General features: G+C 46.5%; 1 protein-coding gene across 4 annotated transcripts in view; it reads left to right on the forward strand.

Moving 5' to 3' along the window:
• LOC105275023 (protein outspread) overlaps positions 1-16,785 on the forward strand; it is a 229,764-nt gene extending 212,979 nt beyond the window's left edge. Inside the window, exons 6-17 of one of the 4 annotated variants that reach the window (XM_026972093.1) lie at positions 45-656; positions 3,810-3,979; positions 4,240-4,380; positions 4,462-4,623; positions 6,540-6,712; positions 6,962-7,917; positions 8,632-8,785; positions 8,873-11,731; positions 11,828-12,122; positions 12,546-12,969; positions 15,286-15,456; positions 15,672-16,785. In XM_026972093.1, the coding sequence (XP_026827894.1) occupies positions 45-656; positions 3,810-3,979; positions 4,240-4,380; positions 4,462-4,623; positions 6,540-6,712; positions 6,962-7,917; positions 8,632-8,785; positions 8,873-11,731; positions 11,828-12,122; positions 12,546-12,969; positions 15,286-15,456; positions 15,672-15,820 (6,266 nt within the window). In that variant the 3' untranslated portion in view covers positions 15,821-16,785. The remainder of the gene's footprint in view (positions 1-44; positions 657-3,809; positions 3,980-4,239; positions 4,381-4,461; positions 4,624-6,539; positions 6,713-6,961; positions 7,918-8,631; positions 8,786-8,872; positions 11,732-11,827; positions 12,123-12,545; positions 12,970-15,285; positions 15,457-15,671) is intronic. The other 3 variants (XM_026972095.1, XM_026972094.1, XM_026972096.1) reach the window with 3 other exon arrangements.
• The last annotated feature ends 658 nt before the right edge of the window (positions 16,786-17,443 follow it).

Genomic DNA, 17,443 nt, shown 5'->3' on the forward strand with positions numbered 1-17,443 from the left:
GTTGCAGAACGTTGGTGGTTGAAATGCGCACTTGATTTCCTCAGGCAACACGCCGAATCCGCCGCGGCCGCGCTTCAACAGCTGTCGATCCGAGCCGCGCAGCAGCGCGTGGATCCCGGAAGCTGGCGGCGCGTCTGATCTGTGCTCTTCCGTCTTCTCGTCAACGTCGTCGCTGGTGACGACGAGCAGCGTCGCCACTGCCAGCAACAACGTGCTGACCAATGGCAATGCCGAAAGCACGTCTGAAGTCAATCTGTCGAGGAGCAATCTGTCATCCCTTCGACCTGGGGCACCTCTGGAGAACGGCTCCGCCGGGAACTATCTGGGTACCACGACGTCATCGACGACGTCGCTGAATGGTAATGTCTGCGGCACGACCGTCTACTCGACGGCTCCTACGGCCGTTGCGACATTGACGACGACGACGACGACAACCAGCAGCATCGTTTCGTTAATCGACAAGCCGCCGATGATCCCGAACGACAGCACGAGATCGACGGCCAACTATCGGGATCAACCTGTTAGCAGCGCGTCTCCGCCGACCCGGGACAAGCTCCGCGCCGAGGACAAGGCCAGACGCAGGATGAATCAGCAGGGCGAGCGGACCGGCAGCATCATCGGCGACACGGCGGGCACAGCCTCCGGTGAGAAACTAGGTCGGTACCAGACGAGAGACGCAGTTTCTCCTTACTTGACACAACGGCGAGTCCCGGGTGACGGATGAGATCTGTATCTATCTGCGCTCCGGCATCGTCTCGGCTTGGATTACGCAGAAGATATCTGTGTCCTGGTCTCTCGGGATTCTCGTGACGAAGAGAACAGGATGTGATTGTCTTTTCTGGCCTACACTTCGAAAATATTGGATTTTGCTACCTCTGCTCGCTTTATTCGGAGTGACTTCCGTTATATTCGTCGACACTATATGGAAATTGGGACGCGGATAACATTACCCACAACACCGCAGTAATTTAATTTCCGGGGCGCATCGAATTACGAAGTACGAAAGCCGCATTACATTAGAAGCTACGGAATTATTCTCGAGCTACGCTCGTTTCTCCCTGACGCGACTTGCGTCGAAAGTTTTGCTTATTCGTAATGAACGAACAAAACTAGTTTGGATATGTACGGACGGAAACTAGGACGCCGCGTTTTACATTCTCAATGACGATGATTCGCAGTCCGCGGAAGAAACGGCTAACGTACCGAGCCGGAGAGCTGACCTATTTTTATTCGGATATAATTGCCGGCTGCAGTCGTAGCAGTCGCCAACGAAAGCGTTGTTAAATCCGCGTAGAAAGCTGCACCGGTAAAACTAGAAATCTTTCGAAAGAACTAGGAATACAACATACACGTCGATATATTAGGGGGTGTGATTTAGTTTTAAGGGTTTTTTTGCTCAAAACCGCATGTATTTAAATATGATAATGAATGAATACCTTAATCAAAATATTTTCCTTCGTTTTCTATAACTTTTTCCCATCTTTCTGGCAAGAGATCGATTCCACCACGATAAAATCACTCTTCTTTTCAGTTGATCCATTCGTCGACGAATTTTCGCACTTCTTCCAAATTATCAAAGTGTGTATCCTCTAAAGCGTGTTGCATCCACCGGAACAAATAATAATCGCATGGAGCAATGTCCGGAGAATACGCGGGGTGCGGTAAGACTTCCCGTTCAAGCTCTAATAGTGTTTCTTTCACTGATAACGCAACGTCAGGTCGAGCGTTGTCGCGAAGAAGAATCACTTTCCGTCGTTTACTCGCAATTCCTGGTCGTTTTTCGTCCAATGCTTGCTTCAACTTGTACAATTGGTGTCGATAACGATCAGCCGTGACAGTCTCATGCGGATTTAACAGCTCATAGTACACTATCCCACCAAATACGGAGCATTACTTTTCAACCGTCAATATTGCGTCTCGGAGTGGATGTTGATGGTTCGCCTGGATCCACCCATGATTTTCTGCGTTTCGGATTATCAAAATAGATCCACTTTTCATCCCCAGTAACAATCCGAGACAAAAGACTCTTCTTTTTTTGCCTGGCGATCAACGAAATGCAAATGTTCAACCGGTTCGCAATGACACTTTCCAATGATTGATGTGGAACCTATTTCCCTTCTTTCTGAATTTTTCCCATTTCATGTAAATGTTTGGTAACTGTTGCACGATCAACATTTAATGCTCTGGCAAGTTCTGAAGTAGATTGTGTTGGATTTTCGTGCAATAATGCTTGCAAATCTGCATTTTCAAGCTTTCTTGGTTGTCCCGAGCGTTCTTTGTCCTTCACATCAGTATGACCACTTTTAAAGCGTCTAAACCAGTATTCACACGTCTTAATTGATGGGGCAGAATCACCATAAGTTTCCACAAGAATTCTATAACCGTCAGCGGCAGTTTTCTTTTGATTAAAAAACAAAAGCAACGCATGTGGAAAATGCTGTTTCGGAAGTTGCATTTTTACGATGATATAAACACGACTGTTATTGCATCTATTGCTATAATGCTGCTAAATGTCATGGATAATGTCAAGACTGTAAGAAACAACAGTTATCGGAAACAGCTATTGGGACAAACTGACACTACACAGCCATCTGTTGCAAAACCCTCAAAACTAAATCACACTCCTAATATATTATTTAGGAAAAATCTTTACTCTCGGCGATCGGAACGACGATTTTTACTCGTGGAGAACCGGTACCGGCACCTCATTATATTCGTTCTCGCGCGATTTTCAGAATCTGGCTCTTGCCTGTGCATTCTTTTGCTATGGGGTCCCGGGGGAAAGTACTGAGAGGGCCAACAACCAGTCGTATCCTTCCCTTACATTCGCGTTACATGTTGCATAATTGCGTGCGCGCAATCTCGGAGGAAATCTGCGGCCGAGCACAGCCGGCGCGCCGCGCCGCGATCCATAGATTTCATTTAGATTGACGCCGAACGAGCGACGGGGGTACTTTAGAAACAGCGTCGCGAAAAATCGTCGGGCGGCCGCATGCGAAATCCGCTGGACGATCTCTCTCGCGCGCGGATTTCATTGAAACGCGCGCGTGTCTTATCACAGCGTTGGGATCTTTCGGCGAGATTTAAGCCGCGCATTGATCAACTCTCGATTCGGTCGTTCAGAAAATTCCGATTCTGCGGGATTCACTTGCGATCCATGCAAGCCTCGATTTTCTCACGAAAGAAGCTCCGGTAGATTTGTAATATTGTACGCACGACTGTATGTGTTAATTTATTCTTAAAGAATTTTAATATATATATTTTTTAATATCGAGTAATAAATCTAACGATGGTGCGTTTGATTTTGACGCATTGCTAAAGTAAACAAGGAGTGAAGTGTGCGCGGGAGGCAGACCTCCTGCGTCCGTTACACCAACCGTACTGTCTAGAAGCAGACCCGGTTATTAATTAGTCGGCAGTCTATTAATGCGAAGTGGCTGTTTGCCCGTGGCAGCGCCAGCGCGTTGGACGAACGGCGCTTAAGTGGAAAAGAAATTAATTAGTTAACTCGCCGACGTACCGAGACGAATGCCTGATAACAACGAGCGCAAGAAGGCGAGTTTAATGGTTTCGCCTCGCGCGATGGTCTTCTGGATTCTGTCCGTAGACACTCTAAGTATCGCAATTATAATTTATACTGTTTTCTCCGAACGCTCACGATTAAAATCATGGGCTGATCGGAATAGTAACGCGAATAGACAGATTGATGGATGGGTCGGTTAGACTTGTCATCGTCTCCGAAAAATGATTAGAAATTATGTTACAAGCGTGATTACGTTACGATGAAAAAAATGTAAAAAATTCCGCAGACGACGATACGTGTCGGAGGATACTGCTGGAGCACGAGCGGGAAAGAGAGGGAAAACTGCGGGACATTGCCGCCTCGTTGACACAACCGCGAGTCAGGAGAATCAAGCCGAGGACTTCGGAGCCGACCAGGGATGTCGTGGACGCCGTCAACTCTCATCAAGATAAACTCGTACGTAATGGAAAAATACGGAAAATGTTATCCATCTCGCGTCGACGGACGATAAATAATTATTCACTGCCACGTGAAGCGCGTTTATTTTGCTGAGCGTTTCGCGTAAATATCTTGTTTGATCTTTGTTCTTGAATTATGTAAAAATTTTTCACGTGAGATGGAGCGGAAGAGACGACGTTTCTATGATTCATTTATAAGCCTCAGCTTGAAAACGCAGCGAGAAAATAATTCCATTGTGAAATGCATCTCGCGTACAGATCCGAGGCGATCCCGACGGTTGCGGCCTCGACATTTCCGGTATCAGGTATTCGCCCACCTCCGAGTTGCGAGTCGATTTGCCGGCGGAGGATTTGCTGAACATCAAGAAGGGCTGGCTCATGAAGCAGGGATTGAATAAGGTACGTCTCACGGAGAACGAAAAGAGTGAGAGGTGAAAAAGAATCCCGCGCGCGTCGCTTGACAAATGCGTTTTTCTGCAGGAATGGAACAAGCACTGGTTTGTTCTGAGAGGCTGCGGACTGATGTACTACAGGGATCCCTGTGCGGAGGACAAGGGCATCATGGACGGCGTCATAGACCTCAACACTGTCACCGCGGTCACGTCGCTCCAGGTTGCGAGGAACTATGGATTCCAGACTGTCGTAAGTTTGATGGTGTTTAGCAATATTGTGTCTCGCGTTAACGAGGAGCGTCTATTTTTTCGAAAAAACAATTGCATTGTAAAGCGATTATTGTATTCCAATTTCAAATATGTAGGTTTATCTTTACCTAAATAGTTAGCACTGATTTAATTTATTATCCTGAAAACTTGGACAAATTGATCCTCAAATGGAGCAAACTATTGGGTTGGCCAAAAAGTAATTGCGTTTTTTTTATATAAATAAAAGGCGAATTTTTCATGGGAAACAAAAACTTTATTAAACAATATATTGTCCATTTTGTTTGATTATCTTTTGCCATTTTTCAGGCAACTTCATGATTCCTCGCTCAAAAAAGTTCGTATCTTTTTCAGCAAAAAACAATTACAAGAACGATTTAATATCCTCATCAGCAGTAAAGGTTTTACCATTCAAGGTGTTTTGCAAAGAACAAAACAAATAGTAATCTGATGGTGCCAGGTCTGGCGAATATGGTGGATGTGGTAACACATCCCATCCAAGCTGCAACAATTTTTCACGAGTGACCAAACTTATATGTGGTCTAGCGTTATCATGGTGAAACACAACACCTTTGCGATTCACCAATTCTCGACGTTTCTGTTCGATGGCATCATTTCATTTATCCAGTTGACGACAGTATACGTCTGAATTAATGGTTTGATTCCTTGCAAGCAGCTCAAAATACACAGTCCCACAAGACTGACAGCATAATCTTTCTTTGGTGAATATCTGCTTTTCAAGTGCTTTCAGCAGGTTCATCACGCTTGCTCCACCATCTTTTTCGTTTGACGTTGTTGTAGACGATCCATTTTCGTCGCCTGTTATCATACGTTTCAAAAATCGATCATTTTCCTCACGTTTCAAAAGAGAATCGCAGATGTCAATACGCTTAGTGAGATGAATTTCTTTCAGCTCATGTGGTACCGAAATATCGAGCTTACTAATGTATCCAAGTCGTTTTGAATGGTTTTCAACACTCGATTTCGATATGTTAAGATTCTCAGCAATCTCTCGTGTCGTTAAACGCCGATTCGAATCGATCAGTGCCTTTGTTTTGTCATCATCAATTTCGATTGGCCTTCCTGAGCGTGGTGCATCTTTCACATTAAAATCTCGAGATCGAAATTTAGTAAACGAATTTTGACACTGCCGCAGTTTTAAAGCATCTTCGCCATATACATGACATAACTTTTTACGAGCTTGCACAGCGTTTTTCCCTTTTCGGAAGTAACAAAAGAAAATATGAGGAAAATGTTCTTTTTGATTTTCCATTTTGAAATCGACGGCAAAGAAACAATTGTTAACGAAATCGTGTACTTTCTTTTTGTAAAACAAGCTTGAACTGTGAGTTGTTAACCTACATAATGAATTTGCGGTTTAGAATGAAGTTAGTTACATTTCAAGACATGTATGTCCATCTATTGGAAAAAAACGCAATTACTTTTTGGCCAACCCAATACATTGAACGATTACATCGTTTCAGAAAGCACGAGAAAATTTATCTTCTGCGAGTGAAGAATTAGGTTTAGATTAATTCATGGAATGGTACATGGAGTTCTTTAAATCAGACGAGACGTAGAAATAGTAGAAGGAATATAGGAAGCAGACGTTCGTCCGAGTGTGTGGGTAAATCTAGCTGTCGCGACGTCTGAACTTTAATTGGACGGTCGGGATTAACTTCCGCGTCTAGAGCGCGCGGGAGCGCTCCAGGAAAAGATACTAATTCGATTTCACGGTAGAACAGATCGGGAGTTTCTCATTCATGCTATCGGCTTCCAGCGACGACCGCGATTCGCGTTTCTTCGCTCGAGACGAAGCATGACGAAGTTGCATGTCATTTTGAAGTCACGCTACTGTGTCGTTCGCGCGTACTTACCGCTCTTTGGCTCACGACACAGGCCTGGGACGACAGAGGTAGCACGGTGCTGTCCGCGGTGACCGCCGGCATCAGATCCAGTTGGATGTCAGCTATCAGAAGAGCGGCTAATCTGCCTGATCCTGACAGCAACGTAGACTCTCTCGCCGTTTGCCCCGACACTCAGCAAGAGCCGAATCCGCAGTCTCCTACAACGTGAGTGCTATTACGCAATCTCGTCAGTTTATGATTTTTTTACATCACAACGTCAAGAGAATAGCGCGAGCATGTAACGCTTAAACATAGAATTATGTAACATCGCATATTATAATATATATAGAGACCTATTGGCTTTGCATACCTTTCTTACATACAGAAAGAGAAAGCTCTGAGAAATAATTAATTATATCTTTCGAGTATAACATATATCGGAATGCAGTACCCTTTATTTTACTTTATTTGCAGGTCTATCGCGGATCGCGAAAGGGACTCCGTTGTACCCTCGGCGTCCATCACCCCCAGGTCGGTTCTATTCTCCTCCGATGAGGAATATAGAACCGCGTCCGAGGGTGGGCGCAGGGAGTCCGGCGACTGGTCAGAGATGCCGGTGTCACCGCCGCTCGTGAGGAACGGGGACTGGCCTATCGCAATGAAGGGTTCCGGTTGGTCTGACACGACGAACCACGAATGGTCGGAACTGCCGCCTTCGCCGCCGCTGACGAGAACCGCGTTGTCCAGGGTGAAAGCGCGATCCAGATCAAGCTCAAGATCGAGGGTCTACAAAAGAAGCCGCAGCTCACCCCCGAGTTCGCGTAGAAGCACTCTGGACAGTGTAAGATCAGAGGATCTGATGATGGCCTGCTGCGAGCTTGGTGAGGATGAGGAGCAGAGCAATGGCCATATGCAGAGCAACAGCTGCCTCTCGAGCGCCAATGATAGTCCTCTGATCGTCGAGCTGCTGGAGAATCAGGTGTCATTGCTGCGCGATCAGCTTGATCAAGATCAGTCGCATCCGAGCACGTTACTAGTCATTGTCGAGCGTCAGGAGAACGAAATCGAGAGCTTGAAATCGCAGTTGAATGCGGCGCGAACGGACATTGCGAGCGCGGAGAAAGAACTCTCCCGACTCAGACAGCAGAAGGCAGAGGCGTCCATTAGGGAGAAGCAGGTAGAGGAATTGCTGAGCACGATACAGAGGACCGAGCAACAGAGGAGCAAAGACCTGGACGATTTGGAGAAGATGAAGAAGATGTACAGCAGGGAGAAGGAGATGTTGGAGTGCAAGCTGCTGGAGACAGAGGCTATCCTGCGGGAAACGACGGAAAGATGCGAGATGCTGACAAACGAGCTGACATCGAGTCACAGAAGCGTTGAGCATCTGCAAGCGGAAGTGACAGCGCTCGGCGACAGATTGTCACAAGGCAAGTGAAATAAAACTTGAAATAAAAATCTAATATTTTGAAATAGAATATACAATAATACAGGGTGTTTCCTAAGTAAGTAGACAAACTTAAGGAGGATATTCCTTGGCTTATTTTAAGAAGAAAAGGTCATATAAACATATGTCCTAAACTGCTTTGTTTTCCAAAAAAAAGTATCTGTCATTGTAAATACGTCTTGCTTGACGAGCGTTTCCATTAGCAAGACCGTATACGAAATGCATATCTGCCATTTCGGCGTTTGTGTAATTTACCATAATTAATAAAATTACTGAACTTAATAGGAACTAATAAAGTTTGCGTCAAAGATAACGTGATAGCAGTGATGCCGAATAGCGTGCTTTTGCAGTACGAGTCAACAGCGGTGGGGATGGAGTGGGGATGGTCTCGCGGCGGCCGCGCGGCGCAGTCTGAAACGAGTGTTCACTCGCGGCGCCGCGAGACCATCCCCACTCCATCCCCATCGCTGTTGACTCGTACTGCAAAAGCACGCTATCCGAAAAGTGAACGAAAACAGTGATGTACTTTTTTTGGAAAACAAAGCAGTTTAGGACATATGTTTATATGACCTTTTCTTCTTAAAATAAGCCAAGGAATATCCTCCTTAAGTTTGTCTACTTACTTAGGAAACACCCTGTATATGAAATAGAACATAGACCATAATTGACCGATAATACATTATGTTCGCTGAACCAGGTATCGAGGAAAACGAGCGGCTTTACAATAAAGTAAGAGAACTAGAGAAGGGTGGGCTTTCCGCGTCGAGGGAACGTGGCAGAAGCTTTGATTCGCTCAGCGATTTGACCAACATTGAGTTGGACTTGGACTTAACTGCATTGGACAAGGAAAGGTAATTTTGCGCTGTAAAATCTAGTGGCGTACAAGCAAGCGGTAATCGCGTAACGTACAATACGATATTAAATGTACCTTGTTGCAGGATCATGGAGGAGTACGACGAGTTGCGCAACCGTTTCGAGAAGGCAGTCATGGAGATTCGAGCTATGAGAAGGGAGCTGCGAGAGGCACACGCTACGCAGGATGTATTGGAGTTGGAGATTTTCGCTCACAAACAGGACGCAGCCAGCGTCAGTGAGACTAATCAAGCGCAGATTCAGCTAATGGCGGCGAGAATCCAGGACTTGACCAACAAGCTAGCGGCGAGCGAGAAGCAAGTCAGGACGTTGAAGCAGAAGCTGACGAAGGCAGAGAGCAGAGACAAGAGGAGATCGCTCTCCCTCAAAGGACGAGAATCCTTCCAGATCTCTCAAGAAGTGGAGGATAAGCTGTTGGATCTAGAGAACAAGATCTGCGCCATAGAGAGGAGCAAGAGCATCAGTGCTCCCGTTTCGGCGGGCAGCAGCTCAAAAGAATCGAGTCCTAATCCGAAGAAGGAAAAGAGACGAGAAAGCAAAAACCTAGATCGGGCTAGGCTGCGACGGAAATCGTTGGACAGCGCGACGAGCTCCGAACCGATGAAAGTGCTGATCAGATTGAGTACTCTTGAGACGAAAGTGGCGAACGTCGCCGAGAACATGGCTAGCGACGCGGAGAAGGACTCGAGCGAGTGCAGTGAAGTCAGCGGGTCGTCCGAGATATCATTGGAGGTAATGGCGAGGTTGAAGAAGCTAGAGAGGGTGGTGTCGAAGTCGAAGCGACGGCTAGAGAAGTGCTTGGGCTCGACGCAGGCGGAGGACAAGGCCGAGAAGTGTTTGCGCGACGTGAACGAGATATTAGATTCTTGCTTAGAGTGTAAGAAGAACCAGGCTAGCGCTCAGGTCACCGAGTCAGTAGGAGTAGTGGTATCTAGGGTAGAGACTATACTTAAGGACAAACTGAGCGAACTCACGAGGAGACGGCAGCTGTTGGCACAGGAGGGTCGGCTGGACGAAAGGGAGAAGATGAAGCTGGTCGCTGAGAGGATCGCCTTCGAGTCGGTGATTCTGCGGCAGATAAAGTGCGCGCTGAACCGCACGACAGACAAAAGCGCCGTTCTGAGTGAATTGGTCGAAACTAGTCAGCTTGCCTCAAGCTTAAAGCGTAAGATTCACGGAACTAAGCCCAAAACCTACCAAAACACGAGTTACATACAGTATCTCACTAAGGTGTTAGCGAATAAGTTAGTTCTGATAGGAGGACACGCCGCCGCAGCGTCGACGATGATAACGGAGACGCCGAAGGAGATCAATGCGGCCCGCAGCGAGAGCTTAAACTTTCTGCTGCAGAAGCAGCGCGAGATCAATGACCTCGTGCAGAAATACCAAGACACGAAGCTGCGACAGCTTGCCGAAGCCTTGGCCGCTGAGACGTTGAGTCTGTCCGAACAGGAAGATCTCGCGGGCAAGCAGATTGCCAGTTCCGGCAAGAAACTCCTCGAGGACAGACGTATTCGTGAGGCGTGGGCCCTGGCGCAAGAGACCGTGAGCAAGGAGCTCGTACAGGCTGAAGTGTCTCACGTCATCATGCGCTACGGACAGTTGTACGAGCAGAATGTCACGTCGATCGCGGACGCTTGTCTTAGCTTCGACAGCGCAGATAACGTCAAGCTGGAATCCTGGATAGACGCGGCACAAGCGCGACTGCGCCAGGAGTTGGAGCTCTCTGTACACGAGCTATCGGAGACTTATGAGGAATGCCTGCGCGTAATGAAGAGAAACAAGTCGATAACGACGATCGATCCCAAGCACGAATCCCGCCAGCTACTGACCGACTACGTCGACGTGATCGCGCACAAAGCTTTAATAGACTCCAGGATCGCCCTGCTTCAGGAGACCACGCGGCAATCGGGCACGATATTTTACGGCGAGACTTTCGTATCTAGTCTTATTCGAAACGAAGAGATTCTCTCCTGTCTTGCGAATGACGAAGGGTGGGACTTCCAGAGCAACTCGATCCTCGACGCGGAGTATAGTTATCTATATCAGCGACTGAGCAAGGAATGCGAGGACAGGGTAACTGGGAAATGGGAATCAAAGGAGCAGCTGAAGAGTGTTAGTCAATCGTTGTTCCACCTGGAGGAGGACCTTGCCGAGCTCAGCAAGTGCATGAGGGATAGAACGGGCCGGAACGATGGTGTCATTTGGTCCAAATCGACAGGCAGTATGACGGATTGGCCGGGCGTGTGCGAGAAGTGTTTGCACTTGCGGGAACAAATAAGAAAACTGAGCGATTACATGAGCAAGGCATCGTGTCAGACGTGCAGTCAGCTGCAGGAGACCATACAGAGGATAACCACCGAGCACAATCGAGAGCTAGAAATGCTCAAGCGCAATCAAGAGAGAGATCTGATGGACATCAAGGGTGAACTGGACAGTCAGCGTCAATCCCTGACGACGCAGTACGAGCACGAGGCAGCCAGCTTGCGCGAGAGAGCTAGGAAACTGGAGCATCGTCTGAACGCGATGGATTCGGAGCATTCGGCCCACGTAAACGAGCTCAGGGCCGCCTACCAGCGGTCGATAAGCGCCGAACTGGACACGGATGCTGAAACGCGCAAACGATACAAGGAGGAAATCAAGCAGCTGCGTGCATTATGCGAGAAGGGCCTGTTGGCCATGGAGAACTCACACAGACGCATCATTGCTGAGATGGAGGAGAAGCACCGGCAGGAGCTGGAAAACCTGCGGGTGGAGAAGGAACAAGCGCTCTCCGAGGAGACGCAGGCAACGTTGGCTGCGTTGGACGCTATGCGGAAGGCGCACGAGCACGAGGTGCAGAAAGAGATCGCCAAGTTCAAGCAAGAGTTCATCAAACAGATGCAGGCGCGCGAGGATATTGGAGTGTTGCACAAGGAACACGAGTACGTGAAGACTTTAACTCGACATCAACTATCGAATTTGCAATGCTGAGTTTATCTGAAAATTACAACGTAATATCAATGTTTCTTTTTTTACAGAGAAGAGATGGAAGAGATCAAGCAAGAGATTCTTTCCCTGTCCGCGAAGTACTCGTCCAAGTGCGTGGAGTCGGCCGCGTTGGAGGAGAAAGTGGGCAACCTGTCGAAGCAACTCGCCCAGGCGCAACAGCACATCATGCAACTGGACGCGAGGAACAAGCAGCTGAGAGCGCATCTAGTGCTGGAGACGAACGATACCGCCAATACTGGCGATGCCATGCAGATCCTGAGGTGCAGGGACAACGATTTGGTCGAACCGAGGGAGGAGATGCACCGACTGCAACAGCAATTCAAGGTACGGCTGTCCCTCGGCTAGGAATTTCCCGGGGAGAATAGACGTGGTTAACAACGTGTACATTACTAAAAATCGATTAACTTTACGGCGCAGTTACGTATCATGGTGTTTCGCCTGGCGAGAGCTTCTTATCGCACTTTAAACCGTACTTTAGCCGTCCAAAGTAAGAAAATCCTGCGCTTTTCATTAACGATTCCCCTTCATCGTCTCCATTCGTTTGGACTTACATGTACATACTACGATATGCGAGGCTCGAGTTCGAGTTCCGAGAACGAGTCCTGCGGGATCAGGTATCACGAGCGACTTCGTAACTCGGCGGATCGAAGCGATTTTATAATAGCAGCGTTTAACCACCCCTTCCCCTCGCTCGCATTGACGCCCTGTCAGCTGCATTGACGCATATCTTCGATATTTCACTAACAGCATGGGGACACCCCTCGTGAATCGTCCGGTGTGCTGTCGAAAGCCGTCCCGTTGCTAGACTACTCGCCTGCCTACTCGCCGACGCGCCCTAGGTGCAGCCAGGTTGCCGGTGAGTCGAGATTAACGGGCGAACGGAATCCGAGAACGGCGAGCTTGCGGTCCGGCGTGTTGCAAAAACCGTCCCCGTTGGCGGATCGGCCACAGAGCGCGTTCTCGTACAGACTCGAGCGCGTAAAGTCCGTTTCGTTGCCGTACTCGAGTAGTCTGGCTAGGCCGGCGAGTAGCGCCGGCGTTCCCGGCTCGCACGTTGACGAGAAACAGGCGAGCTTAGAGCAAAAGGGTCAGGAACGTAACAACAGCAATCTGGGCTCGTCGTTGTGGGACAGCTTGAGACCGAGGAGCGGCCTGCCTCATCAATATCAAGGTATAGAAGATAAATGAATATTGAAATTGTAAGCGAGTGAGTGAAAAAGAGAGTGTGTGTGTTTGCGGTGGTGGATTATTATACAATGCGTCGTCGATTGACAATACGTTGCCAATGGGGAGGTTCTCGGTGCTTATGTAACACGTTATTGCGCTCATCATCGTGATTTCATAGCCCATTGGTATCATTTTAAGATTCGGCGTGTTTCATCATTGTCATTTTAAGATTCGCCGATCTTCATCTACGATAATCTTTTCCGCATGCGATTTTTCCCGTAAACCAGCCGCATCGTTTCCTGGCGTAACGCAGATCGCGGATCAGGCAAGGTCTCTTAAAGTCGATTCTTGCTATCTCGCGAAGGGAGAATAATGAGACTAACATATGCTTCATGGAAATTAACACAATGCGCTTTTAACGTATTAACAACATTGTCAGAGCATCGCTGATTGATGCCATGAAGATTGCGAATGTATCTCTGATTGCGTAAATGTATACAGCTAGACAATTATTCATTAGAGATGTGAGGAGACTGTTCAATTTTATGGAAATCTTTCATTCTTTCATCGCATGTATTAGTAAAATAAAAAATTAACAGCCTTTCGTTACGTGACAGCAACGTTAATCCTCGCGAGGGAGAAATTGAGAAAATCGGCGATTAATTTGGATTGTCCAACACGAGTTATGCCGACAGCTAAATGTCGGAAGCGTGCCTACTATTATGTACGAGCTATATACACACGATTATTATACAATGCGCATTACGCAACGCTTGTCTAACGCTGGCTATTTGCTAATGTGAGCTGTGTTTGCGAGTTTACGGCGTGCAATATGCGAAATAACATTGCCTTATGCGTGGGTAAACGCTATAAGCATCTAATCTGTAAGGATATTAACCAGTTATAAATACGTAATACGCTACAGATGCGCAAGTGGTGTGCAAACTGCATACAACTGCAATTATACACGTTGGTGCAATAATTGAGAGAACATGAAAATGTCAGTTTCCACAAAGCTTAAGGGGGGAGCCTGCTTTAGAACGTTGAAAATAAGGTATAATTTTACGAATTTTTTTGGAGAAACTATACAGCGGATCATTATAAAACTTTGATGCATTTATTAGTACATGTTTAAAGATAAAAAAAATTATTTTTTGATTTGAATATATCGCCTGTAGAGGTCGTCCTGGAGGCATTGTAAATTGGTGAGCATTCTCCTGCCTCCAAATTTCATCCAAACTGAAAAATTGAAATATTTTCTTGTTATTTATGAATTCCCATCGTCGATGAACCTTTAATATTCATAAAAACATTAAGTTAAACAATTATTTTTGCATGAAAAAGTTCAAAAACTTTGCCTAAAAATCGTACTTTTGTGTTCTAAGCTCCACCATTTTGGCACTTTTCAACTTTTTTCTTCTCTCTTTGGTTCATCGACGATGGGAATTCATAAATAACGAGAAGATATTTCAATTTTTCAGTTTAGACGAAATTTGGAGGCAGGAGAATGCTCACCAATTTGCAATGCCGGCGACGCGGCTGCACTAAGATTTCTCCAGGACGACCTCTACAAGCGATATATTCAAATCAAAAAATAATTTTTTTTATCTTTAAACATGTACTAATAAATGCATAAAAGTTTTATAATGATCCGCTGTATAGTTTCTCCAAAAACAATTCGTAAAATATACCTTATTTTCAGCGTTCTAAAGCAGGCTCTCCCCTTAATGACACGTAACGACTCTGAATCAATGGAAGCATTACTTACAATCACTGGCGCATCTGCATCTAGAAGTACGCAGAATCCATTAACGTGACTGTAACGATCACGTCTCAGTAACTTCGCAATTTAATTGCCTCTTTGAGACTAAATCGACTAACTGAAACCGAGACGCAACTTCCCTATCGTCTTAAAACGCTCGAAAGATATTTTGTACGTACCTTGTACCGTAAGACTCTGTATGGAATTTTGGGAAAAGGAATGTAATATTGTAACAAGTATTGTAAGCCATTTTAACGAGCCTCAAAGAGGACAAAAATCAAAAGCAGCAGGACAAACATTTTTTATCGATTTCAACGAGCATCAAAAGGACAAAAATCAAAAGTAGCAGGACAGATATTTTTTATCGATTTACAACTCGCAAGTCTAATCGTAAACCTTCTCTCGCTCTCGTATTTTTGTAATGCAATTCGCGGTGAATTCGCACGATTGTTGGTGTGTCTCACGCGAGAGATTTACTTGACACAGAGATGCGCGTAAGCGCGATGGCAAAGAATGTAAGAGCGGTAACAGTATCTCGGCACTTGTTTGAAATGTAAGGTAGCACAACAGCAACAGAGATGCGAGTCGGCGGCGGCGCTGGTGGCCAGCGGTGGCAGGAGGCCGGCAAGCAGAATGAAAAGCACCAGCTCCCGGAGGCATACACCCTCCGTGCCGACGCTCGTCGCGCATCCCGCCTCACCCCGGAACCCGCAGCTCTCTCCGTTGCAGGTCCGTTCGTCTTCTTCGTCGCTTCGCCAGGGTTTCGCCCTAAGTCGCATTACCGTTTGCACATTTACGCGTTTCTGCACGGCGTACAGCTCGATTCTCCCGTCATGTTCTTTCCGCACACGTTTCGTTTTTCCGTTTCACGCTTTACGCTTGAATATTCGAACTGAGAACACCCTCGATCGAGTCATAAAATCGTGTGCTTTTCCATGTTACAGAGCTGATGAGGTCTCCACCAGTGAGGTGGTCCAGCAGAAGCTGTCGCAGCCTGCCTCCGACGCCCACGCCGAGTTACCATCATCCGCTACATCCTCCTCTACCCGCCATGGGCATGGTCGCCGAGAGGAAGAAACGTTTCGAGCTCTGAATTCCCGTGCTTTCTTTCTCGTATTTTTTTTTGCGTGACACGGTCAACGATCGCGAAATTAACACGTGCGCATACGTCGACTACATTATGTACATTCGATCACGATCATATTCGAAGCATATCTTGAAGAAGACGAGTAGAATTTAAGCAGTACAGCGGACAATAAATAAAAATATCGGGTCCTATTAACGATATTAAAAAATATATTATATTCGTATATGTACGTGTGTATGTGTGCGCGCGCTATTTTACTATGCGCTTCTCCGTTTTCTGAAGCCGTAAGACTGAAAGCGTTTTGATATCACCGCCCATGGACCAATAGACGAATGAATCTTCGACGAAGTGCTCGGCACGACCGACCATTCGGACAATATCCGTGTCCGCGATTTGCAAGGGCGCGAGTCGCGGTCCCGCCACTGTCGTACGAGGATCGCGTGAGGCTCGGACGATTCTTGACGGACCAAAGCATGGATCGCATGCTCGATCGCCACTCGTCGTGAGTATTGAGCGTGTTTATCAGGTAAACACGATTCAATAACCGAAACGAGTCCCGATTGTTAGAGGAGGACGGATTCGCGCGATCACCCTCCTCCTCGGCGGTACGAAAAACCGCGTCGAGAGACAGAAAGACAGAGAGCAAGAGAGAGAGAGAGAGAGAGTTTATTGCGGCCATCGATCGCGATAGGTCGCTTTTTGACGGAACTTTTCGAGAACAAATTTTGCTATGCGCGTTTTGCTCGCGGCTGCGACGCGCTTGCGGTCCGCCGTAACTTTGATATGATGCGTTTAGATTTTGATAAGGGAAACTTTTCTTCTTTTTTTTACCGTAGATTGCGAGTAGGCCTTTTGCCACGATTGGCGTTCCGCGAGTGTCGATTCCCAGACGCGTATTTTCGGGCATTATTCATCGCAAAAATTCTGGTACGCGCGAGGTATATATATTCTTCACGTTGTACTTTTGGTGCTAAAAACAAAAACGGAAATAGAAACGAGCGTGAAAGTCGCGAGGAAATACGTATCACGAGCCACGTACGCGTACAATCGTTGTGACAGGCTGTCGTAGACGTAGCAAATGTAGCCGAACTTGTGTATGTGGTGTGACGTGTAAAAGTGTGCGTAGGGTGTCGAGGATGTGTAGGATGTCGAATGCACGTCGATCGAGCATACTAAACGAGATAACTAAACGAGAGCTGTATAATCTCGCTCTAACATTCATCATCCAGGCAGACCACGCGCTAATGTACTCACAAGGGAACTAACAACTGTCCCTCACCGATTTTGATGGGCTTTGGATATGTGTAGAGCATCGAAAAATATTAGACCCCTATTTTTTTAGCTGCGTATCTCAACGTTTAGGGGTCGAAACAGCTCCTCGAAGATAATGAATTTTTTCATTTTTAGCGAATATCTTTGAAAATATAAGATATATGAAAAAATGTTTTATACAAAAGTTTTATAGTATTTTATACTCTTTACAACGGTGTATTCACATTTTTCGAAAATGTCAAATTTTTTAATTTACCCCTATCTTCGAGGGGCTGTTTCAACCCCTAAACGTTGAGATACGCAGCTAAAAAAAATAGGGGTCTAATATTTTTCGATGCTCTACAACATATCCAAAGC

Source organism: Ooceraea biroi, chromosome 8, assembly GCF_003672135.1.
Source record: "Ooceraea biroi isolate clonal line C1 chromosome 8, Obir_v5.4, whole genome shotgun sequence".
NCBI classification, from domain to species: Eukaryota; Metazoa; Arthropoda; class Insecta; order Hymenoptera; family Formicidae; genus Ooceraea; species Ooceraea biroi.